Source organism: Anopheles funestus, chromosome 2RL (genome assembly GCF_943734845.2).
Source record: "Anopheles funestus chromosome 2RL, idAnoFuneDA-416_04, whole genome shotgun sequence".
Classification (NCBI taxonomy): Eukaryota; Metazoa; Arthropoda; class Insecta; order Diptera; family Culicidae; genus Anopheles; species Anopheles funestus.
Window position 1 is genome coordinate 49,147,851 of NC_064598.1, and position 23,378 is coordinate 49,171,228.

Sequence of the window (23,378 nt, forward strand, 5' to 3'; positions counted from 1 at the left end):
TATAATGAGCGCGGCATTAACCGTCGGTTACAAGATTGGCCCGTTTAGATGGGTGTCGGTTTGTAGAGCACAGGTATTGCCGATTGTGTGGAATTGTGTCCACTTTTGCTTTCGACGAGATGAGTGAGTTAAACTATTCATGATACACAGGTTGATATTAATTCGAAGTGATAATGATGATGCATGCGTGCTATAGTAAGCTTTCGTACAAGGTTAATTGAAACTGATTAGTTTAGGAAGGTAAATAAAGAGACAAGGAGCTAAACAAATGCTATCGAATTACGTGGTACAGATGCACAAGGTGGTCCGGTGGTTTAGTGGAAGCAGGGGCCAATATTCTGATCACAAAACCGCTATCCACTTCACTACAAAGTATGCAATCCTTATAGCAAAGCGCCTGAAGTTATGCAATTGCAATTACAAAATCATTCATCTGTTTGTAAAAAAGCGTATAAATTTAAACTTAAACCGTTTTGCACCGATAGGTCGATAATATATTATTCCACGCTAGTGGTTCGAATTGTAAAAACGCGCGAAAGTATTTTTTTCCCTCTCCTTGCTACATACATTACAGATAGAACAGATAGAACGTGATTCTCTTCAATTTGTTTTTTTTTTTTCATTTTCGTTGTTGCTATCAGTTGGTTTTAAGCTTCGCATTTGAATCTCTTATTTTTATACCGACATACGATATTTACAACGGTTGACTGGTGCATTGCACGTAAACATTGCGCGCCAAACGTTTAACCAAAAAAATAAAAGCAAACAGGAAGAACAGGGATATGAGCGTGAGCCTCGGCAAAAGTGAAGTTGAGCTTCCGTGGTGGTTCACGTCCCACCAACACACTGTGGAAGCTGTCTTTTTACGCTTGTTTGCATTTATGTCCCGGTGTCGATGCTGTTTGTGGAAAACGCACACTGCTCGAAGGCCGTCAACAATCGATGTTCGGCGTTGGCATTACAATTTTCCACTTCATCAACTGTTGTTAGCGAAACAGACGAAATGATCCCTCACTGCTGGATGGTGGAAAATCGATAAAATTTGTTTACGACTATGTTTCACGCGAGTACGGATGGTGGACATTTTATATTACCCAATTTTTTTGCCATTAGAACTGCTGATCAATCTGTACTGTGTATCGAGATTATAGACATCTTGTTGTAGATTGGACACACACGCGTTTGCTTTTTTTATTGCTGCTCAGCTTGGAAGCGTACTTCCATCGAAGGTGAATATCAGCAATTGAATTAACGCTTTTTGTGCGCATTTTTCACGAGACCCCCTTTTGGAACGGTTTTTTTTATTTTTAAATTATGAAAATTGTTTCACCGATCGATGAAAGATTTTAATTTAATTAGATAAAGCGACTACACCGCGCTTTGTACCTTCAAACGTGGGTGGCATGAGAACACGGTCGCTTGAATTTAAAGCTAGTCAATGATTTAGTTTTTTTTTGATTGATTGATGTGAAGGTGTTTCGTAAAAAGATATGTCCGTACTTGGCCTGGAATGCTTTCGTTTTCAGCTTGATCTTGCAATACCGCTTGATCGTTTCTCGTGTCTTCAAGAGCGATGATTATCCATTTTTTAAATCTCACATTTAAAACTTTTAGCGCACGGGACGATTAAGAGCGTCTGGTTTTGGTTGACGTCATTAAATGGTGTTTTTGGTGGAGTGAGATAGTGTGGCAATTTTGGTTCTGTAAATTTGTGATATTCAGATTTTTTTGAAAAGTGTTTCAAGCTTTTCTTGTACGTTTAGTAAATAATTCCTATTTTTGAACAATATTGTTTTGATGAGAAAAATTATTTTTAATTAAAATTTTATTTGGTAATTGTCCAAACACTAAATTTAGCAGTACGATCTCCCGTGGACACGAAAGCTGCAGTTCGTTTCTTGCCGGTAAAAGCTACCAATCGCTTCAAAAGCTCCTTATACAATACGATATTGATGCGCAGGTCCGTCGCTGGCAGCTGTCAAAATGTTACAATCGCCGAACAGCCCGAACAATGATAGGGAGACGATTACCACATACGCACACACAAAACCTCCCAAAAGCTGCCTTTTAATTGTAGTTGTGCGTGATATACACACACAGTAGGTCGTGCCTGGGAATGGTAGGATAATCCCGCCAAGAGGTAACGGCTGCCGTAGCAACAGCATCTTCATCTTCATCCAAACACAGTGTGTACCGTGTTCTTGGGTGGGGGGAGAAAACATTTACATGTAGCAGTTAAGGGATTGTGTGAGTGTGTTAGTGGTATACCGCACTGTACGCGTACGTACTATGTTTATGAAGGATGGTGCAATGTTGAATGTTTCTCGCCAGTGTCAAAGTATCCTTCGACTAGCTCAGGAACTGGAGGTAGATAGTGAAAGCGCTCCAGAATTCGTTTTCACTATTGGCCAGGTAACATCGTGCAAACATTAAGTTAGAGTGATACAGTACATTGGATAGTGAGTTGAGATTGAATTATGGTTGTGGTTGCAAAGAAAAATGGTGGATACACAGAATGACTGTGTACCTTCTGGTGTGAAAATGTTAATCCCAAAAGGGACGTTTCGTGTTTGAGTTTGTGTGTGCGTGCAAGAGTGAGTGTAGTGTTACTTCTCAGTTTCCAAGCAATGGTTTAAGAAAGTGTCCAAGAAACTAATCTTTTCTTCGAATCAACCAGATCTGGAAGATTCTCGCAACGAAGAAATGTGCATTGTGTTTCCACTGTCTGGACCGTAAAGAAGTGTTGTCGCATTGTCAAGGATACTGCGACTCTGCATCGTACGCAGAAGATGATGGTGTAAAGTGGAGTGTACACTGTAGGGAACGTATAGTGGCAGTGGCATCCTGCGTCGGTCAAATACGTACGGGATCTAGTAGACTGGAATGAATACGGACGGGTTGCATAGGTGTGTAATCTCGACTTCCAAGTAAATAGCAATCACCGGCCATGTATGTGTGCGAATGCGTCCTTGAGGCTTGAAGTTTGCATACAATGGAGTAGCAGAAATTAGGACGTACAAAACCACTTGAAGCTGATGCTTCATTTCGAGCATGTGTCAGATGCGAGATTGAAGAGTTGTTATCTGCTCTCTTTTGTTTTTGTTTGATTCTCCACTTGTTTATACAGTTGGTAAATTAGCTTCACTTTTTTCACGTGTACCATGCACGTTGATTGCTTACTTTTGCGTAAAGTTAAGTACCGTTTAGTTCGTAGATCTTGATTGACCTCATTCCAAACCAGCGGTGACAAATTTGTTATTCGTTTCGGTGGCAAAATTGGTTGCTTAAAAATGCATGTCCTGTCCCTGTCGTCTTCTTTCGCCTTTCGCGTACGAAGTGATTGAACTGAGCAATCTTAAAACCGCCAAAGCAAATGCCAATTTGTGGTACAGTCAATGTACAGAAGAGCACAATGTACGGCTGACCTCACTGTTTCCTTCCGAGTTGGACAAAGTATGTCTGCATAAAAAAAAAGAAACAAAACCCGAACGAACCAACCGGTCGGACGCCATTCGTAAGCAATGCAATTTAGATGCCTTGTTGTCGGAGTAAGGGAACATGCCTTGGGTCTGCTAGGAGTACGAAATTGGCCGTCCTGGTTTCACTGGGAAATTGATTATTCATGTTACACCGGGAATGGTTTAGCCGGGTTCAACGAATGGTGGGCAGAATGTAAACCGAAAACAAATGATACTGTCTAGCAAATCTGAAGAAAAATCATCCATTTGGTACGTTTTATTTTTCCTACCGAACTGCGCCCATGAACAACGACCAAAATGGGGTGCCCACATGGTCGAATGCGATTTTAATCATGCAAAGCATTCCAAAGAAATTTCATTTTTACTTGTTGCCTCGGAGAAAATTGATCTTTTCATCTTGATAATAGCATTAAAATCTTAACTTTTAAACAACTTTCCGATTGGCCCATCCGTCAATTGGTTCGATCGATTTCTTGGAACTTCATCAAACATTTAACAGCTTTCGCTAATCCGTGTATGCCTGGAACTGTTTATTCCTCTGGTAAATTATCCTTCCTGACGATAATCCTACGTGACTTGTGCTATTTATTTTACTTTGGGAAGTGTGTGTGTGAGTGTTGATGGTTGTTTTTTTCTGTTCAATCACTTCGAGCATCTTCTTTAGATTGTGAATTTCTGCCGGCATTCTAAAACTAAAGATGGGTTTTAAGTATACATTTTTTTTTAAATTTAATCAAAAGCCGAAAGAAAAATACGTGGGAAAAGGCGCAAAGTCAAACGAGCTCTTCTTCAGATCAACCTATGGCTGGATGGATGTTTAATTCTACCCGCGGGGCGCGAATCATGTCTTCGGTGGATTGTTCGACAAACACGCTTCTTGACGTAGGATAAGGGAACTTTGCAGCATTTTCGAATTGTTTCTCGAACGTTCCATGTTTTGGTTTTTACAATTTTCAGGAGATAAGAAAAAAGTATACAGTGAAGTAATTTTACATGGTGCTTCTGTACTTACTTTCCTTAAAAAGCCATATTTATGCCTTTTTTGTCTAACTAAACTCAAAATACAAGGCATATGTAGACAAGTCTTTTTTCCTTTATATTCTGAAGAATCTTCCAACAAGGGACCTAGTACATATTGTTCTATCTTTCACTTCTCTCGAACCGATTGCTCTAATTAGATTACTTCCGAGCGCAATATTGGTTCGGTTCGACAGGGCACCTTATTGTGCGGAAAATCCTCAATGATGGGGTAAATGTCTGCACTTCGCACGCCGGGTCCTCTTCAGCGAGGTTCCTCTTGAGATCGTATTCGTTCCCCACTGTAATTTGAACGCCGAAGGTAATGGAGAAAGATGCAAAATGGTATAATACCAAACACATTCGAAAAATCTCGACCTTATTTGCTTGTCTATTTGTTTGCTTCGCGCTAATTGGACGATAAATTTTTCGTTGAGGATGTTTTTTAAAAAAAAATATTGCATTATTACGTTATATGTACAATAATCGACGTGTGTTGAATGTTAAATTTTACAGAATTTTTCTTGAAAAAAGCGTTTTCCTAACTGTGACAACTTTCTATTGTTTTATTCCTTAAGGTTTTACCTTACACGAAAGTGTTGTAATGTTTTAAAACATTAAAAAAGTTGTGAAAATATATTTTTTAACAAATACAATACAAGAGTAACAGAAAATTATAAGTTAGCTGCTGGAATGTATTTCATTATTTGGAAATAAACAACTACATAATGGTAATCTTAATTGAATCGTATCGAGCATCGTCATTATCCATGTTTTATTATTATAATTTTATTTATCATATTCATATGGGATAAAACCGTCCATTTACAGGATGGCTACAAACTTCACACCTAATCAGAAACGCCAAGCAGCATTGCCAAGGGATCCTCTTGGTTAAGCTGGAAATCGTATGGTGCCAGAGTGAGTGGTCTTTTATGAAAATCAAAGCTGCAAACAACAAAGACAACTTTTCCCCGAAATGCTTGTCAAATTCATACGAAACGTCGAATGATTGGTTTTTGGAGCTGGCGTTTTAAAAGCACTAATAATTAGACTGCAAACATGGGTCCATGCATCATACACGTCGTTGCAGCGTGGGCACTGTGGGTGGTGATTTACCGTTCCACAAGGCAGCTGCCACGCGTTTCGTGCCTTACGCCACGATAGCTTATTGACGTGCGGGTGGTAATTTCCATACCGCAATCTTAATACATGAAGAATCCGTTCACCTCCACCATTCAATGGTTTAATGAATGTTTCAATGCTTTTCCTCGCAGTGTCAGTGGCATCACTTAGCCAATCATCTTGTTATTCGCAGGATGTGCATGCAGCGATAGTCAACGACCGTAAAGATTGGTAGTTTCTTGCACTTGTTTTGCTCCCATGCGACATGGCAGCACTGATGCATTGGGAAATGTTATATCATTTTGCCTCAATTTAGCACGTTAACCTTTGCCGACATGATCTTCCTTAGCAGTGGTTCGTAAAACACCGGGCGTCTCCATGATATGAACAAAGTACTGGGCGTCTCCATGATATGAAGAAAGTACTGGGCGTCTCCATACTCCTTTCGTGAATGGTGTGTAAAAACAGTCCAAACCGACTAATGGTACGGTAAAACGTAATCAAACCTGTACAAAAAGATTAAAAATGTTTTCTTTTTGCAGCATGCATAAATAATAGCACAACAACGACACAATCGTAATTTTGCAGAAATTGTCTGCCACGAAAACGTGCAAGGCGCACAACATTGGACCGGTTGTAAAAAAATGCAAATAAATTACGCTCACGTGGGATGAAAAACAGATGAAACAAAATAACAAAACTACACCAAACCGTTAAAGGATGGAAATTTTGTGGCTGTTGTTATTGACATATTACACACACACACCTGTATTCACAACATTTCTGTGCACGAAGCTCTCTATCAAACCGAGCACGTGGCATGATGCTCGTATTTCATTACTTGTTCGAGATGCTTTGCATGAGCGTGAATTGTTCTCGGTTTATGCAAAAAAAACAAGAAAAAAACAGAACAAACAGGCGGTTATTTATCTCTATTCCCGTGTGGTGACTGGCTTTAAGGGACATCTCGGTGGAAATTTTTACGGGGGCGCCCATATTTATTGGTTGATGAAAATGACGGATTTCTTCCTTTACTACGTGTCCCGTTTCACCACATCGGGCTGGTGAAGCCTTGGATTTATTGTGTGCTCCATTGTAAGCTTTATTTATGTTTGCTCCTTTGTTTTTCATTATCATTCCACAACAGTTGCATGCGCCTTCCACAGAGTTCGTTTGATCGACATAGAAGCGAGACGTTGGATTATTCCATGTTCAAGGAAAGTAGAATCATACAAACAGTGGGCGAGAGCGATGTGTTGTGTGTGTATAGATACTGATTGGGAAGATTTGCAAGTATTATTCACCATGAAACGCAACAAATCCAATAGAACCTTGAGTGTTCTTTGTGAACTCAAAAATCATACTCCAGATTCAAAGTGCCACTTGACGGGGGTGTAAATAAGAAGCGAATGTCGAAAAAAAAGGGTAAGCGGTGAACCCACCGGAAGTACTGATGTTGCCAGGGTGATTGAAAAACTTTTGACAACGCAACGGCACACCGACCGGATGTGGGGAGAGGAAGGCCCTTTGAATGGCATTGCTGTGAAACTGTGGATGTCACGCTTTATGTCAGCTGCTTCATACCTGCTGTGTTTAGTTCCGGTCGGATGGATGCATTGGTGCGCCGACCGACATTGACAACGCAGAAGGAAAACTTTGCACCGGAACCACTTGCCGGGCTTGGGTGAAAGTTTTGTGATCGTTTCTACGGTGATGTTTCGCTTATACTCTTCGGGATGCTCTCGAAATTGAACAATCTAAAACTGCGGTGGCTGCGATGAATGGAAGGAAACAAAATAGAACAGGTCTTTCTGATGTTGAAATAATTTCTTAGAACGCTGGTAACACACTGTCGGACAGCAGCTTCTCGGAAATGCACTATTCATTATGGATGGTGAATAGAGGCTTTATAAATTGTGGGTTTTTTGCTTGGTAGCCGTGATCGGCACCCAACATAGAAACCTTGGTAATTTGAAGAAGATGTCGTTGTTTGGCCTATTGGACCAAAAATAAATCTCTTCTAAATGGCGTTGGGGCTACTGTCAGGGTCACTATCCATAGACACACCCAACATGTTTGGTGTATTGGGCTGATAATGTGATTTCCCAACCATTAGTCGATGTAATTTGATGTTTTACCTAGTTCAGGGAACGCGTTCAATTCAATTATTGGGCCTCATAGGCCTACGGCAGTATTGTTCGACATATTTCGAGCAATGGCAACACTATGGTTCTATATGGAACAACTTTAGTGGGCAGAAATCTGTGAGGTGCTTCGTAGAATGAAAACATGGTTAACCATTGGGTATATCTCCCGATAATATTGCTCTAGGAAGAACGAACAAAAGTTCTGAGAATTTAAACCATTTGTAATGTAAATAGGTTCTTTGTAGTTTAAAACTATAATGAGGTCTGAAAGGATGGACGACGCTTACTAGTCTATTGTGTGTTCCTACTTTTAAATTAATTAATTTTATTTACATTAAAATAATTGTTGTTTTTCTAGTAAAATTTGAATCAACGATTAATTTTATCATTTAAAATGTCTCTTTTCTGTTACACACAGGTCAACTGATGTGGGTGTAGCTGTCCGCGGTACAGACAAAAACCGATGAGTACTCCCACCGGTGCATTATAGCAATTCCGACCATTCAAATGGTAATTGAGTCAGAACTGTAGCCCACACAAAACGGTGTACGCAGTTAGACGTGAACAATCTTCATGATACAATGGGAAGCTTACCAAACCTAAGTGATCTATCAACCGAAAAGCTTGAACGCCGACTTGAAGAGCGTGAACGTATCCTTGCCCGCGAACGTATCATTGAGCGTGATTTTGGCCGTGAGAAGGAGTCAATACGGACGCTTGAACGGCCCGTCTTCATTCACAAGCAACAGGTACGTGGAGGACAACACACGCATATCGATAATATAAAGAGCAAACATTTATCTAAAGGCATTTGACAAGAGGAAGAAACATAAACTTACCATTTTTACGTGCAATTGTAGATTGCGGCTGCGAAAAGTATCTTTCAGCAAAAATGTCCACCGGGTTCGAGGAAGGTTATGCGAACACGAAGCTCTGGCCAGGCACATCACATTTGGGACGATCCCATAATAGACGTAAGTAGAAAAAGTTGTTTTTACTGTTACACTAATTTACTTTTATTCTCGCCAAGTGGGAAAAGTTTAATCAAATGCGGCACGATGAGAGTTAAATATGTTTCATTCAATGGGTATTATTATTGGTTCATTCTTAGTTTTGGGATTGTTTGTTCAACTATCATCTTTCTACATTTAAAAAATGTTTTTGCACTTTCTGAACTGTAACTATCAACTAATTTTAAATTTTCATGTTAACAGAGTAGAGTTACATTATCCAGTTTATTCTTCCATTTTTACACGTTTTTTCCCGCTACTTGTTTCTTTGCAGCAATACTTAACTAATTACTCGCCGGCCTCAAATCGTAGCCATCGAATTTCGGTAGGACCAACCTTTGCGGCAGCCTATCAGTTTCAGTCATCTTCACTCGGGAATAGACATCGACGGGATTCGGTCAACAGTTCCATCGGGGCAACGTCCGTCCGCAAGTTGCTGACAGTACAAAATCGAAGTTACGGCTGCCGGCACAAGATTCCGTCGCACGTCCGCTCGAAGATGATGAAGAATTTCATCCTGATAGCGATAGCCCACGGTTTCATGTGTACCGCGCTGGTACCACTTATCGTACTGCAGGGCGCTAACTCGACCTGGTTCCAACAGGAATCATGGCTAGCGGCAGGACCAGATGTGGGTTCGGGATTGCTCAGCTTGTGCTGTGCAGTAACGGCCGGTATGAGCTTATTGACGACCAAGCTGGTACAGCGCTTCGGATACTCGATCGTACTAGCGGCCAGCTATGGTACCGTCTGTTTGTTTTTAGCCGCTCACATCTACCCCGTACTGCTTTCGTTGGTGCCCGGGTATCTGCTGCTTGGGCTGTTGCTTGGACCTTCCGTAATATGTAAGCAAGCGCTACTGGTGTCGATGGCGGGAAAGCTGAGCTGTTCGCAACCGGAATGTGGTGGCGCTAGTACCGCTGGTGCAAATGCCGACAGTTACGATGACCACAGGTTGCTATGCAGCCGGCAGGAGCAGGTCCGTCGGTTAGGGCGATGGTTCCGTGCAGCAGGAGACCTTGGAATTATAATCGGCACTATCGTGGCAGCGTTTGTATTGACGTGTGCTTCTGGTTCGAACCGCATCGGATGCTACTACATATCGAGTCTTGCCCCACCAGTTCCGAATGCGGCTCTGACGGGGACAATGAATGGGACGACGCCAACGTTCAATGGGTCTCACAACGATCAGCCCGCAGATGGGGGTTTGCCTCTGTACAGGGACATTCTTATGTCTCTGCCGGGAGATACGGAGCAACCCCTGGACATGGCGACAACCCACAGCACTAAACCTACTAATCCTACACCATCCAAAGTCGTTACACCTTCGATGCCGACGCTGCGAGAAACGATGTACTTCCTGTACAACATACGGTTACCTGATCCGACCGGGAATGGTGACGACGGATATCAACCTTCCAGCACATCCAGTGGCCCAGCTGTTGGTGGCAGTTCCGAGGAGCAGCGTGATTCGGCGGGACCGTACATGGATCGATTCCCGTACAGCATGTTCCAGACGAATGACTACGGTGAGCGCATCTGTGGTTCCCATCTTTGCCCAGTATGGGATAGAAATGTGCCGGTCAACAGTAGTGCGCTGGAGAATCAGTTAAAACTACAGGGCTATACGGGTGCCACGCCACTCATGTGCATCTATTTGGTGTTCGGTGTGCTCGCATTTGCCGTTACGGCGTTTACGTCGGATATTGAATTCAACGTCAAGTTTGACTCTATAAGAAGAATGTCGGACACGCTGCTGTTTGCAGGACCGCTAGCGTATTTCGTTGGTACCGAACAAGCGTATATGATGGCTGACTTTATGAAGGTGAGCATTAGCGTGAAGTGGTTTTAATTTCTTACACAAGGTTCTAATCGGTTTTTGGCTTCATTTCAGGCATTTGTCGCATGTGAGCTGGGACCGAACAGTGTGGCCGGTGTTCTGGTTGGTATGGGCGTGATGCAGCTGATTGCCGCCTGCACCTTAAGCATGCTGCTGAGACACACTAAACGTGTCGTAGTCATAGGTAGGTATCCTAAATAACAATCCACACCAACGCATGTTACAAATTATGTTCTTATCTGTTTTAGTTGCTGGGTTTATATTCCACGCCTGCCTGCTGCTTGTTCTCTTGCGCTGGAAGCCCTCCAGGGACGATAGTGCCGTACTGTACGTCATACCGGCTGCCTGGGGTGTTTGCAATGCGGTTTGGGAGACGTTGCTGTTTGCTTTAACTACGCTTACGCATCCGAACAAGTTCGCCGAAGTGACATCACCTCTACAGGCACTTCGATTCCTTGGTCTAGCCGTTACGTTTGCTGGCCACGGAGTACTGTGTGAAGCACCGAAAATCATCATTCTCGCCATACTGCTAGTTATCTCGGTCATACCGTACACGATGCTGGAGCTAAAGCTGGAAAATCAGCGGAAAGCCCTAAAGCTAAGCTTGTGACGACTGTGTGCACACGATTACTAATGTTCGGCGAAGCAAAAGCACTACTGAAACTCCCGTCTGCGTCGGAAGTCTGCCCTCTGGACAGCCTACGGGACGATAGTGCTTTGCGGCCCACTCTACACATCACAACTAATATGGCGCCTTTGCTTCTCCTGGTAATCGTCGCGTTGAATGGACGTGGGCAATTCTTCGGCAACATCCTCGTAGAACAGAACGCCCGGAGGTGCAGAAGATCCTAGAAAACTGAGTTAACAAATAGTTGCGGTCGTATTTGTATCGTCCTAGAACACCCTAAACGACCCGTTCCGCGTAGGATGCGTGCTGTGGTTTAGAGCGCATACTCTACGAAACGCTGCGTGAGTATAACTAATATTCTCTACTCTCGAGTTGTAACTATTGCTACTACTGTAGGCTAGTGAAGTTTTTGGTCTCGTTTCTCCTCCTACTTCTATATAATGTGTAATCAATGTCATAACTTCTGGGCATTCGGGTAGAAGGATGTACTGAAGCAAAAGATATCGCTCTACATAACGAAAGTAGAAATGTGAATGTTAGGCAGAACGAGTGTGGGTTGCTCTTAACTTATCTATCAGTACGTTCAACCACTTATACACAAAAACGAAAGTATTACACCTGTTTCCGCACGGCCTCCATCTTTCACGGCCAATTTATGCTAGGTCCAGTTTTAACATCTTTCTCACGCCAAAGAGTTTGCGGTATGAAATGGAAATGGCCTGCGGGTGGGGAAAAATGTCCCCATACATAGAGAGGAGTGTATAAAAAGGGAATTGCTAAACTACAAATATCAGTAGCAGGGAAATTTTGATATTCGAAAACGGAAGTGCTTAGCTACACGATTGATGTTCTGAATTTGTGCCAATTGTCAACGAACAACTAAATCATATATATATATATATATATATACATATAGTTGAATAGACGAGTGTAGGAAATTTATACATACCGGCAAACATTATTGATTGCAAAACTTTAGGCAAAACGCACAACAAATTAATCCCGTACGCAGAAAGCTTAATGGGTATCAGTTCAATAGTTTCGGATGGTAGGAGCAGTAGCAACAGTGCACTTATAGAAACTACTATTGGCCGCAGTAATAGTAACTGCTGTTACAACAAGCAACTGAGTAGAGTGGTTAATTGATAAAACAAATTCACATGCCAGTCGAATGGAACTAAAACAATCGATATAGCTAGCTCGCTTTGCAGCGCATTTGCGTAAGCTAAATGTGTCAAAAATTCGACAGGAGAAGCAGTGAAGGCGTGTGCATCCTATAACGTAGAATCCGCATGTCTTACACAGTGCCAAATAATGCTATGTGTACACAGTGAACAACTCAAATCATTTCAAGTTGGCAAAATTAACGTAACAGTATGTGCAATGCAACAGGTGGTAGGGCTTTAACGTAATTCGTGACAGTGCCGACAGCGTTACAAAGTTTTTTGGTAAATTTATTTGCTTCTTACAATGAACGTTTCAGCTTTTAATTGTAAGTGAACGTAAAAATGTTCATTCTTCACCGTATTGTTAGGGGTTAAATTATTCTGTTTTGTTTAATTAGAAATTCTTGCTTCAGATATGTAATTCTGAGGAGAAAGTTCTAAGATCCAGCTTTAGTAAGAGACAAAAGTTTAATCTATTATCGAGCAGCTTCCAAAGAGAAGATAAGTATATTAACTGAAAAAAAAATCATTTAGGGATTCCCAACAAGCGGTACCACGAGCTAATTAAGCGTAAAACTCAATAAGTGAAATAGCTCCACACTCTAAATAGAGAACATTGTCACGCGGATACAGAATTAGTAGGGCTAAAGTCTAAAACGTTAAGGACGATCGTTAAAAGTGTTGCCAATATCAATCAAATCGGTGCATATACTGGTACCGAGTAGCCTCTGGGAGCCACTGAAACGCTTAGTTGTTCCACTTGAGTCTGTAGAGATTTTGAACACTTTGTAGTCCCTCTTTGTAAGCAACCGCGAAGTGTGTATGTGCCCCGTCAGTTTGTCTAGTGCCGTTTAATTAAAACCTTTATCAAAGCCAAACAATTATAGCCAAACACACACACACATACACGAATAAAGTCAACAGGATAGTCTATATACAAACACACACGATAACGTATTTGGTAATTCTCAGGATTTTTAATTATTGAGATGAATACAAATATGTTTGTAACATAGGAAATGTTTCTATGGTTCAAAACTAATGCTCCAGTTCCTGTTTGATGCGTTTGTTACAACCCTTTTTGTGTTTTAGTACCTCAATTGCGCTCAACATTAGTTGCTGACCACAGCTTGGGCAATCATATCGGGTCACGTTTAGCTTTCTGGATGAACCAACTGCACTAGTCGTTGGTGTTGTTACAATCGCTTCATCGATCTTAACCGGTGTACAAATGACTGCGTGTTGAAGCTTTTGTAAACCGGTCAAATGAAACGTTCCTCGGCAATGTCCACATTCCCAGTCTTGCTCCAGAATTTGTTCGTGCATCAAAATGCTCCAATCCGTCTCCACAACACTACGGAAGAAAGAAAAGACAAGATTGACAATGTGAGCATGGTTTACAAAATTCCCAGAAAAAAAACTCTACCGTACTTACCAACCGTAAGTAACGTTTTCTGTTAGGAATACGCCACCCTTCGTTTCGTTGTGCAAAGGTTGGAAATCTTCCGCAAACGGGTTGGGATTCGGTAGATCCATTCGTTGTTCACCATCCTCATTATTATCCTCCATCGTAGGTCCAATGTAAAGTGATTTCAGATCAGCCGGAAGTAGCTTTTTAATTGTGTAACACACTTCCGTGTTCATGTACTGGGCCAAACTGGACCAGAGTTCACGGTTCATCTGTTCGATTGCAACGTTTCGTTCGACCTTCGTTAGCTCACCATCTGCCGTTATTGTAAGTGCTTTGGAGGATTGAAAAAGAAATGTTATTACTAATAGTGAAAGAAGAAGCAACACCGAAACCACGCGGTAAGTACCTTTTAGCTTTTCCGCAAGTAATCGATTCCAAAGTCGTCTCAGTTTGGTGGCTTTCAGCAGCAATGCCTGTCCACTTTCCGGAGCAGGAAAGTCTAGACACAACCACACGTCACACACAATCCGTGAGAAGGTAGTGTTCGTTTCGAGCGTATGTGCAAACAATAGCAACGTTTGGGCGGCCGGCATGCGTAACGTGTTCGTTAGATAAGATTTATTCGTTTCCAGGAGCGTTAAATAGCACACAATCTGGTGACGGGAGCTAAGCGGTTGACGTGATTTGTATGAGGGCGGTTTCTCTTCAATCTCACTATCCGTCAGTTGCAGTAGTTGCGCATTGTTACCGAAAAAGCTCATTGGATGCAGCGACACGTATGGTTTCGCACGGGTGTGAAAGAATTGTTCCGATAAACTCTAGAAGCGGGAGAGATTGACAAAAGACACCTATGAAATGTAACGTGCAGCACTAAATATAACGACCTGTCTATTACCTTACAATAGTTAAACTCATCGGCAATCGCCACCTGGGGATAGAGGCCACTGACCAGAATTAGCTTAACCGTCATGAGATCTCTATAGCTGCAAGCCGTGGCACCAGATACCAGATGCTGCAGCTTGGAGGAATCATGGCTCAAACGGAATTCTACATCTCTTATGTCCACCTTCCCATCGTCTGCCTCTTCCTCGCCTTCTTCACCCAATCCCCAAGGATCAGATTTAAGCAGTTTGCGCTTTCGGGGTGCTTCCATGCGGTGTGCCTTCCGAAGTTCTTTTAGCTGACGCAGCTCCCCATTGCGAATTGCTCTCTCCGCACTGGACAGATGTTCACTGCTTTGCGACTCCATGAGACCACAGTCCTGCAACAGATCCTGGAACTGATTGCGTAGCTTGGTAATTTCGTAGAACCGTTGCTCTTCTAGACCTCGGCGACGGCACCACACCTTGGAGCTTTCAGTACGATGATTGCTATCGTCACGACGCCCATAGTCTGTCCGGTGCTGCTTAATCTCCAACCATTCTTTGTACGCGTTTAGCAGTGTGATCGGATCACCATGATCGGATTCGAGCGATTTGCGTGACCTCTGTGAATGAAATGAATACTGGATCATCGAACTAATATTAGAACCTAAGCCAATGTACGCCCTACCTCACATTCTGGATCACGGTAGGCTCGATTGGTGAACGGTGACTGTACGCTTAATGCTGCGGCCAGTGTAAGCACTGGTTGTAGCTGCTGAAATACGCAGCCCATCAGCAGCATCTTTCCAATTCCAATGTCGACCGGAATCTTTGCCAGCGCTTTACCAAGAGGTGTCAGTTTCTCGTCCTCTGTCAGTGCTTCCGCTTCCTTCAGGCTAACGATCGCATTCTCCACGTTATCCATCGGGGGCGGCTCGACAAAGGGAAACAGTCGCGCATTTGGCAAGCCCATAGATATCATCTGCAGCAGCAGTGATTCCAATGGCACCTTCAGTATTTCCGCCGTGCTGTACGCATCGAAGTCGTAAAATTGTTTCTCCGCGTACAAGCGATAGCAAACGCCAGGCCCGGTACGTCCAGCCCGTCCCTTTCGCTGTTCGGCAGATGCCTTCGATATCCAGAACTCTTTCAGCCGTTGCATTTTCGTGGTTGGATCGTAACTCATCTCTTTCACTTTTCCACTATCCACGACAAATCGGATACCATCGATCGTGACCGACGTTTCGGCGATGTTCGTTGAGACGATGCATTTGCGCATACCGTCCGGTGCGTAATCGAATACCTTGTCCTGCTCGGCGATCGAGAGCGTACTGTGCAGGGGTAAAATGATCCAGTTTTTGTTTTTTTCGTTGTACTCTCGGGCAGCATCTACAATGGCCGTTATTTCGTTCAAGCCACTGAGAAAGATTAATACGTCCCCTTTTTCCGTTGGTGGATACTTTTGGTCAATTAGTTGCAGAATTTGTATGTAAGGTTCTGGGCTGAGACGATCGCTCTGGGTACGTTTACCACCCGTCGAACTGCCTGCTGATCCTACCGGCACGTCCTGTAACTGGGGCATGTAGTGCAGCTTGATGGGGAACAGTCGTCCAGGTACCTCGATGATGCGGGCCTCTTCTTCCGAGAAATAGTCTGCAAACAGCTTGATGTTGATGGTGGCCGACATGAGAACCAGCTTAAGGTCGGGTCGTGCACGGATAAGACACTTGGCAATCCCCAGCAGAAAGTCACCATGCAGATGTCGCTCGTGTACCTCATCCAGGATGATGACAGAGTACTGCTCAAGATTGTCCTCGCTTGCTAGTTGCCGCAGCAACAATCCTTCAGTAATAAATAGTATCTTTGTGTTTGTGTTTTTGCTTCGCTCGAACCGTATCTGGTATCCAACCTCGGTTCGATACTCGGCCAACAGTTCATGGGCAACACGTTTCGAGAGGGAAATGCAAGCGATACGGCGCGGCTGAGTACAGGCTATACCTTCATAGCCAGCACGGTACAGATATTGCGGTACCTGGGTCGATTTACCACATCCCGTATCACCTGCCAACACTACTACGCGCTCGTTTCGTACCGCTTCCACTATTTCCTCACGATGCTTAGCGACCGGTAGATTGGCCTGCGCCTGACGTAATTTGCGCAGTTTGTTAAACTTCTCGCGCTGGCGGAAGTCTAAATAATGCGTCACTATCTGTAGCAGTTGTATGAGTTTTGTGTGCGTTATGGCACTCGAACCTGTTCCTCCCAAACGGGCAAACAGCTCTTCGATGGGAACTCTCAACGACACGCAACATCCGAGCGCTTTACTGTACTCGGAAGGTATCGTCCCACTAGGACAGTGCTCTCGCATACCGCTGGCTGACGGTGGTTCAGGAAGGATCGGTTGTCCGGTGCGTTTTAGTAAGGATTCATACTTGTTAACGAACAACCAAAAATCATTTACATCGTCCACCAGCTGATCGCGAGCACAGTAACCTCGCAGTACACGATTCAGTTCCGTTTTGTGATCCAGAAAGGAAAAATGAATCAAGTTGGTCTGTTCACATGGTGTCCGGTCAGCCGGGTTGGAATGAGTGCTTGATTTGCGTTTTTGACATGATGGTGGACTGCGAGTTGGTGAACGATGCTTTCTCCGCGAGCCAGACTGTCTCGATCGGTGATCGTCGATCGAGTGACTCATATTGTGAGGATCCTTAAATGAAAAATTATAATCAGTAGATGCCGTTGAACTGGCCCACAGTGCTGAGTGAATAAGAAAGACAAATAATTTTTATGTTTGAGAATTCGGAATGCACTTATTGAAGGATCAAATCAAACACAGCGACACATAACTTATGGTAATCGAATTGAGAAACAGTTTATTGCAGTTACTATTAGAAATAGTCTAACAGTGAAACTAGATATTGTCTAACATGCGAAACTCTTCAAAAATAGTAAAGATCACGAACGATTATTAGTAAAACCTCTTCTTAAAAATCGCTTTTAACAAGTGTTTAAATTTAAAGACTAGAAGAGACTAGACGTTCCGAAATGGATAGAAGCTAATTATTTGTTTACCAATTTCATTGCGGTTTAGTTGTTTGAAGGGCTTCCGCAAAAGGAAAAACACGGTTTTAATTGATGTCTTTTCAATGTTGTATAGATAACTGCTCTGCTTCACTGAATTTAGTATCGTTACCGTAAACACAACTACTGATTAAAAATTGCACATTGAAATTTAATTCGAAAAAACTATAGAACATTCCCTAAGAAAATACATTGCTTGTTGTTACAATGAAATTTCTATTGCACAATTTAGCGCATAAATTCTACGGCTGCGCTAAACGCAAAGTTTTACAGGTCAGAACTAAATGCTAGTTTATCGCTCCTACAACCTGTTGATTGCGCTAAAACGGTAGATTAAATCCGCTGACGTCCACTAGCAATTGAACTAAGAAAAATGCATAAAAATTATCGATAAAAATATACATATCTGTTGGGTAATAAAAAATAAAATAATACATAGGCAAAACAATACGCACAATAGCAACGTAATATTGTGGGATTGGTAGAGATTAATTTATAATTAAGAATATGTCAATTGATTGAGGTTTATCATTTCCTAAATTTGCTAAAAGAAAGTAGGATTGCACAAGCGATAAGTCATGCTTTAAATTCTGACCTGTGAAACCATTTGATGGGTCTTTTTCTTCGACAGCCGTGCTCTCCTTCGGTTTTCACTTTGTATAACTAACAGTGAATCGTTAATTGAACTGGTTTCGTAAGGTAATATAATAGTTAAAATCGATTAGACCTTATCTAAAGCACGACCGGTGAGTGTGTGCGTCTTTAAATCTGCTTTAATGTTAGTTAGTTTAGCTTGATTTGATTATTTATGCGTGAGGAAGATTTGGTTTTTAAAAACTGCTTGTTTAGATAAATGTTGTTTACGTTTGTTTGTTGTTGATTTGATAAATTACTGTGCGACCGTTTAATTGCTCAATCTCGACCTTTTAGCGATGTTGCGTTAACATGTTTGATTATGCTGGTTTTAGGTTTTTGTTTACTTTGCCTCTATTGCTAGCTAATCACTAACATGATGGCGAGAAACTCGCCCGAATGAAAAAAAATCCCTTATGCTACACATACTAGTAGAGTGTATAACGTGATGTTCCTGTTTTACAATTATTATTATTCTTGGTTCGTCGCTGCTTTTACTTCTCGCCGAAGTAAAATAGTTGAAATTGTATAACTAACAACGAATTTTTGAAATGTTTCTTACTAATCCTATGGAAACACTAACTTTCGTCCGGTTCACAATATGTTAAGTTCGTTCGATTGCCCAGTTCTATAACAGGAAATATTGGTTTGATTGTTTTCGTTCTGTTTAGGTGTACTCACGTACGTTAGTAATGCTTAGTTTAATCGGTTCTTGCTTAATGTTTTTTAATTATATGCATTTTATCTCGATAGACTAGCTTTAACTTTGTTTCGATTTTGCATGTTTAAACATGCATTAGTACGGTTTTTGTGTAAGGATTATGTTTTATGTTTGTTACGATTTGTTCTGCTTCCACTCCAAAATGTCACGTTTTGCACTACAATTTTCCCCAAACTGCTTTGTAAAGTCTTGTGATGGTAAACCATGGGAAGTACATATGGTTCGAATTTAAATATATAATTTATTGTTTTTAAGTATAGTAGCATTATGTGTACGGGTGTATGTATACATATATAATATGGTAGCTCTGCTAATTTCACTTTCCTCGAACCCGATTCAGCACTCTGTACTCAGCAAGAGAAGTACGGATGGAATCGATCCCTTTGTTGCATTTCAGCGTTTTTAGGTGATGTTTATATACACATGTAAAGCGCAATTTCGTTCGAGGATTTCGTTTTTCTCTATCTCTCTCTCTCACTCTAACTAAATGGTCAAAGCCCATTTTCGGCCTGCACACGAGGACGACAATCGTTCGGTGGTAATGCAAGGCGGTTGATAGATACTAACATTGTAACGCTTCCATTGTAAGCCTTTTTTTTGTTAACAACCGATATTGTTTAATCACATAAAATTAAACCATTTCGATACAGGTCTAATCTACTTACGATGCTAAATAAACACAGTCAGGATCGCAAAAAGGAAGGATTGTTTTAAAGAATTTCTTCCAGCGAATTATTCGTTTTTTCCCAATTGGCTATACGTTTGGCAAATTTTGAATTTTTTCTGATGGCAACATCTCCGCGTACATAAATGATGAGCAAATAGAAAGCGTAACTTTGGTCGTGAAGCGTAAAGTGAACAATATGGTTCAACCACATTACAACAGTGCAATGTTGTTTCTACCTAAATTTTGTTGCTGTTTTTCGTTTTGGCAATATAAGTATGTATGTATGTATGTAGAGCGAAAAGGCACGAGATAAGTGTAATCCCAATGTGTAGAATGTTTTGGTTTTTGGTAGCCGTCGTTTTCCTTTGGTCGAATATAGTATAGTCGGTTGCATCTTCACCTTTCCAAGAGTAAATGAAGAACAGGATAGCTCACTAACGTTGGTAAGATTTCAGTTCTTCTTCCTTCAGGTCCATGGATAAAAGTTGCTAAACAGCACCGTTCCTACCACAGTGTATCCGAAAAAGTACACCAGAATTGCTTGCTGGCGTCCATTCATCCAGCGAAAGTCAAGCAAATCGCTTAGCTCGATGTGATTCAGCACGTGGGTGCAGCTGTTTTCTTCGCCATCCTTAACCTGCTTCGAAAGCTTCCGGATCACTTGTCGCTTTATAAACGTCCGTTCGCCCGTAAAGTATTCGGCCGTATACCAGTACAGTACCGGGCTCGCAGCGCACAGCAATCGGGTGGTAACTTGCACGTGAACAAATAGCAGCGAAAAGATGGTCAGTACGAGCGCGTGAACCACAAACACTAGCGCAAATCGATCGTACGGGCGCATTAGTTTGTGCTGCTTCTTGGTCAGTCGAAACAGGCCCAATCGTACGGCGTAATCCCAATGTTCGCAAAGGTACTGGTACGAGTTGCTCAGCGTCAAATAAATAGCCGGTAGTGCCAGCAGGAAGTTCGGTAACTGTTTCAGCTCGTAGTATCGCAGAAAGCCCACGTTCCAGTACTGGCTCTGCACGTACGAATACGACAAGGGTAGCAAATTCGTGCACCAGGGTGACGAGTCGTCCGTTTTGTTGCCGGCCAATACGAGTCCGTGCTCCAGCGCATACTCGCGCACATGGTCGGGAAAGTTAAACTTCTGCACGAAACAGAAAAGATAGTAATTGTACACCTGGGCGATGCCGTAGTGAAACAGTACGATGATCAGCATCGAGAAGAGCCGCGAGCAGATGCAAATGATGTTGTGAAAGTTGTACTGTGCGACAATGCGACGAACGACAAAGTATAGCACGAAACCGATGTTGAACATTCCGTTCGAACGGCACAGGATCGAAAGGCTGAGTGGGATGGTGAGAAAGATCGACGTCACATCTTCCATGCACTGGTACATCACGACGAAGGAGAGCCACGCGTACAGACTTTCGGTGTACGGAGCGGTAAAAAAGATGGAGGCCGGATTAAAGCAAAACAGCAGGACAGCAATTTCCGCCTTCTTCTGGCTGCCGAGCACGTGCTTGCTCAATCTATAGAGCGCTTTGGCCGCACCGGTAAAGCAGATGACATTCATCAGTACTGCCAACAGCAACGAAAGCTCGCGATAGCTTACGAACGTGACCACCTCGTAGCTGCTGAGCGCGCTGCTCACTATCTTTAGAATGAATGGAAACAGCGGGAAGAAAGCGAGCGCATTCTCGTACGTGTATCCATGCTCGGCAATATGCAAGAAGTACTGGCCATCCCAGCGGTTCAGCCCACCTAGTGTGAAGCGTACCACAGCATCGAGCGGTCGTTCCGGTGCGCTCTTATCGTGCGGTGCCACAAAAACACCAGCTTCATGATCCGGCAGTAGTAGGTTAGCGAAGAGCTGTAACACTATCACGAACAGACGGCTACCAATGGCCAACTTGGTGATTGATATGTGTAGAAAGGATCCGCTGGATGGTGGTAGTTCGGTCATGGTTGGTGAATCCACGTTTCTGTCATGAACCGTCGTTTCTCGGTGCATGCTATCTGCTCCGTGTTGGCTATGCTGTTGCTGTCGATGATGTTGGTGTACATGATGCTGTTGATGGGATTTCCCATTGCCTACTGCGTGGATTCTTCGCTTTGGTGACGAAGTACCATCGTTGTAACATTCCGAACGCATTTTTGCATCAACTCAGTTGAGCCACAGCGATACATTAAATTATTTTCACCCAGACAACAGACATACGGATTGCGTAGAACGGCTTTACGTTAATGCTGCGAACCGTTGCTATGTTATCGATAAAGCATTTAGGAACTGCCAAGTGCTTCAGTTACAGACCTGCCGTCGAATGTCAACGGAAATGTTACTACACACCAGTCCGGCCCCTGGAAAAGAGAGAAGAAATTGTGCTCAGGTTTCGTTTTAATTGTCGTATAAAGAAAACAAAAAGGACGGACAAATTTTGCCTATTTGTAATAATATGTTTTTTCTTTTGCCGTACACCCTTTCGCACTGAAAGACAATTTAGGTAGCACACTTGATGAAAAATCCTGATACAATATCTTTCTTCTTTCCCCGGGGCCACAACACTTCCCGACTGGGCTGATCGCTCACTGCACGGTAGTGCGCGTGTCTCGTGGTCCGCGTGCGTCGCGATGTTACGATTCATACGGGCTGGTGTCCCGCGACGAATCATGCGACCAAAACAAAAGTCACGATATTGCCTCGTAAAGCAAACAAATCCTAACCTAAATAAACTCGAATCCGATGCTGCGTGGACAGTGGGAAGGGGGTTACCCGATTTTGTTTACCCTTTATGTGCTGGGTAGCTACGACCGGTCGAACACTGGCAACGTACAGGGCTTGACAAGGAATTCTACTCACACTACCGTAAGCGGCAACCGAAGCACAAAATATTGGGATAAAATGAGCCGTTTCCGGAGCTCGTTCGGTCGGTTGGCGAAGATACGCGCACGCGTCCACTGTACGCTTTTCCGCGTGTACGGAGTTCGCGCGAGTTGGAAAAAAGTTATGTGTGCGTGTGTTTTATTGTTATTAACACCAGAAGGAATGAAACTGCAATTACTTACGGTGTTCACAGCATGCACCAGGATACGATAAAGTGGTAAACGTGATTATTGATGTGTGATGCACTTTTTTGCGAGGTTTAGAACACGGAGAAACCACATTTTTGTGCTAGAAAACTTTGTTTAGTTGCAAATTTTCGGAGAGACGAAGTACATAACAACAACCTTCATCTTCCAACTTGACCGAACAGTCCGAGAGGTACTGCACGTGCGCACACTTTTGACAAACGAACGATGGGGATCCACGGTTTACTATTGACAATACAAGGTCACTGCATATGCTCGTAGAAAAAGTTGTACAAATTTTATCCATAGGAAGACGTGCACTGTTTTAGTTAACGGGTAAAAAGATGTCTATTTTTTTTTGGCAAAATAAAAGTGCACAGTAGTAGATGTAACTGAAATTTACATATGAAATCTAAGGTATTAACTTTAAAATAATCAGCTAAATCGGTACATACATGTTCAATAACAATTGTACTTGAATAGTACTAACTAGCTGAGTAGTAGTTGTAAAGAAT

General features: G+C 42.6%; 3 protein-coding genes across 5 annotated transcripts; 1 reads left to right on the forward strand and 2 right to left on the reverse strand.

The window, feature by feature from the left end:
• The first annotated feature begins 1,696 nt into the window (after window positions 1–1,696).
• Window positions 1,697–13,369, forward strand: LOC125761217 (uncharacterized). The gene is made up of 6 exons (XM_049422144.1): window positions 1,697–2,906; window positions 8,187–8,517; window positions 8,629–8,742; window positions 9,053–10,603; window positions 10,673–10,802; window positions 10,867–13,369. The coding sequence occupies exons 2-6, from the start codon at window positions 8,350–8,352 to the stop codon at window positions 11,226–11,228; spliced, it is 2,325 nt and encodes a 774-aa protein (XP_049278101.1). The 5' UTR covers window positions 1,697–2,906; window positions 8,187–8,349; the 3' UTR covers window positions 11,229–13,369.
• LOC125761213 (probable ATP-dependent RNA helicase DHX34) lies at window positions 13,368–22,971 on the reverse strand. Its single transcript, XM_049422140.1, has 6 exons — window positions 22,861–22,971; window positions 15,375–17,396; window positions 14,719–15,309; window positions 14,230–14,641; window positions 13,848–14,154; window positions 13,368–13,766 (listed from the first exon to the last, which is right to left on the reverse strand). Exons 2-6 carry the CDS (start codon window positions 17,382–17,384, stop codon window positions 13,451–13,453), a joined length of 3,636 nt encoding a protein of 1,211 aa, XP_049278097.1. The 5' UTR covers window positions 17,385–17,396; window positions 22,861–22,971; the 3' UTR covers window positions 13,368–13,450.
• Window positions 20,004–22,994, reverse strand: LOC125761222 (GPI mannosyltransferase 2). 3 transcript variants are annotated; one of them, XM_049422153.1, is made up of 2 exons: window positions 22,861–22,994; window positions 20,004–22,155 (listed from the first exon to the last, which is right to left on the reverse strand). In XM_049422153.1, the coding sequence occupies exon 2, from the start codon at window positions 21,947–21,949 to the stop codon at window positions 20,258–20,260; it is 1,692 nt and encodes a 563-aa protein (XP_049278110.1). In that variant the 5' UTR covers window positions 21,950–22,155; window positions 22,861–22,994; the 3' UTR covers window positions 20,004–20,257. The 3 variants fall into 3 exon arrangements, with proteins under 3 accessions (XP_049278110.1, XP_049278112.1, XP_049278111.1); XM_049422155.1 differs by lacking the exon at window positions 22,861–22,994 and adding an exon at window positions 22,582–22,600; XM_049422154.1 differs by lacking the exon at window positions 22,861–22,994 and adding an exon at window positions 22,228–22,563.
• Window positions 22,995–23,378: the final 384 nt, after the last annotated feature.

What these genes read in the sequence shown, in the direction of transcription:
- LOC125761213 (XM_049422140.1), bottom strand. Translation starts at nt 17,384, where the DNA reads ATGAGTCACTCGATCGACGATCACCGATCGAGACAGTCTGGCTCGCGG. An exon ending in ACCGTGATCCAGAATGTGAG is followed by an intron (nt 15,310 to 15,374) that starts GTAGGGCGTACA and finishes TTTCATTCACAG; the next exon opens with AGGTCACGCAAATCGCTCGA. An exon ending in ATGAGTTTAACTATTGTAAG is followed by an intron (nt 14,642 to 14,718) that starts GTAATAGACAGG and finishes TCCCGCTTCTAG; the next exon opens with AGTTTATCGGAACAATTCTT.
- LOC125761222 (XM_049422153.1), bottom strand. Translation starts at nt 21,949, where the DNA reads ATGCGTTCGGAATGTTACAACGATGGTACTTCGTCACCAAAGCGAAGA.
- LOC125761217 (XM_049422144.1), top strand. Translation starts at nt 8,350, where the DNA reads ATGGGAAGCTTACCAAACCTAAGTGATCTATCAACCGAAAAGCTTGAA. An exon ending in TCTTCATTCACAAGCAACAG is followed by an intron (nt 8,518 to 8,628) that starts GTACGTGGAGGA and finishes GTGCAATTGTAG; the next exon opens with ATTGCGGCTGCGAAAAGTAT. An exon ending in GGGACGATCCCATAATAGAC is followed by an intron (nt 8,743 to 9,052) that starts GTAAGTAGAAAA and finishes GTTTCTTTGCAG; the next exon opens with CAATACTTAACTAATTACTC.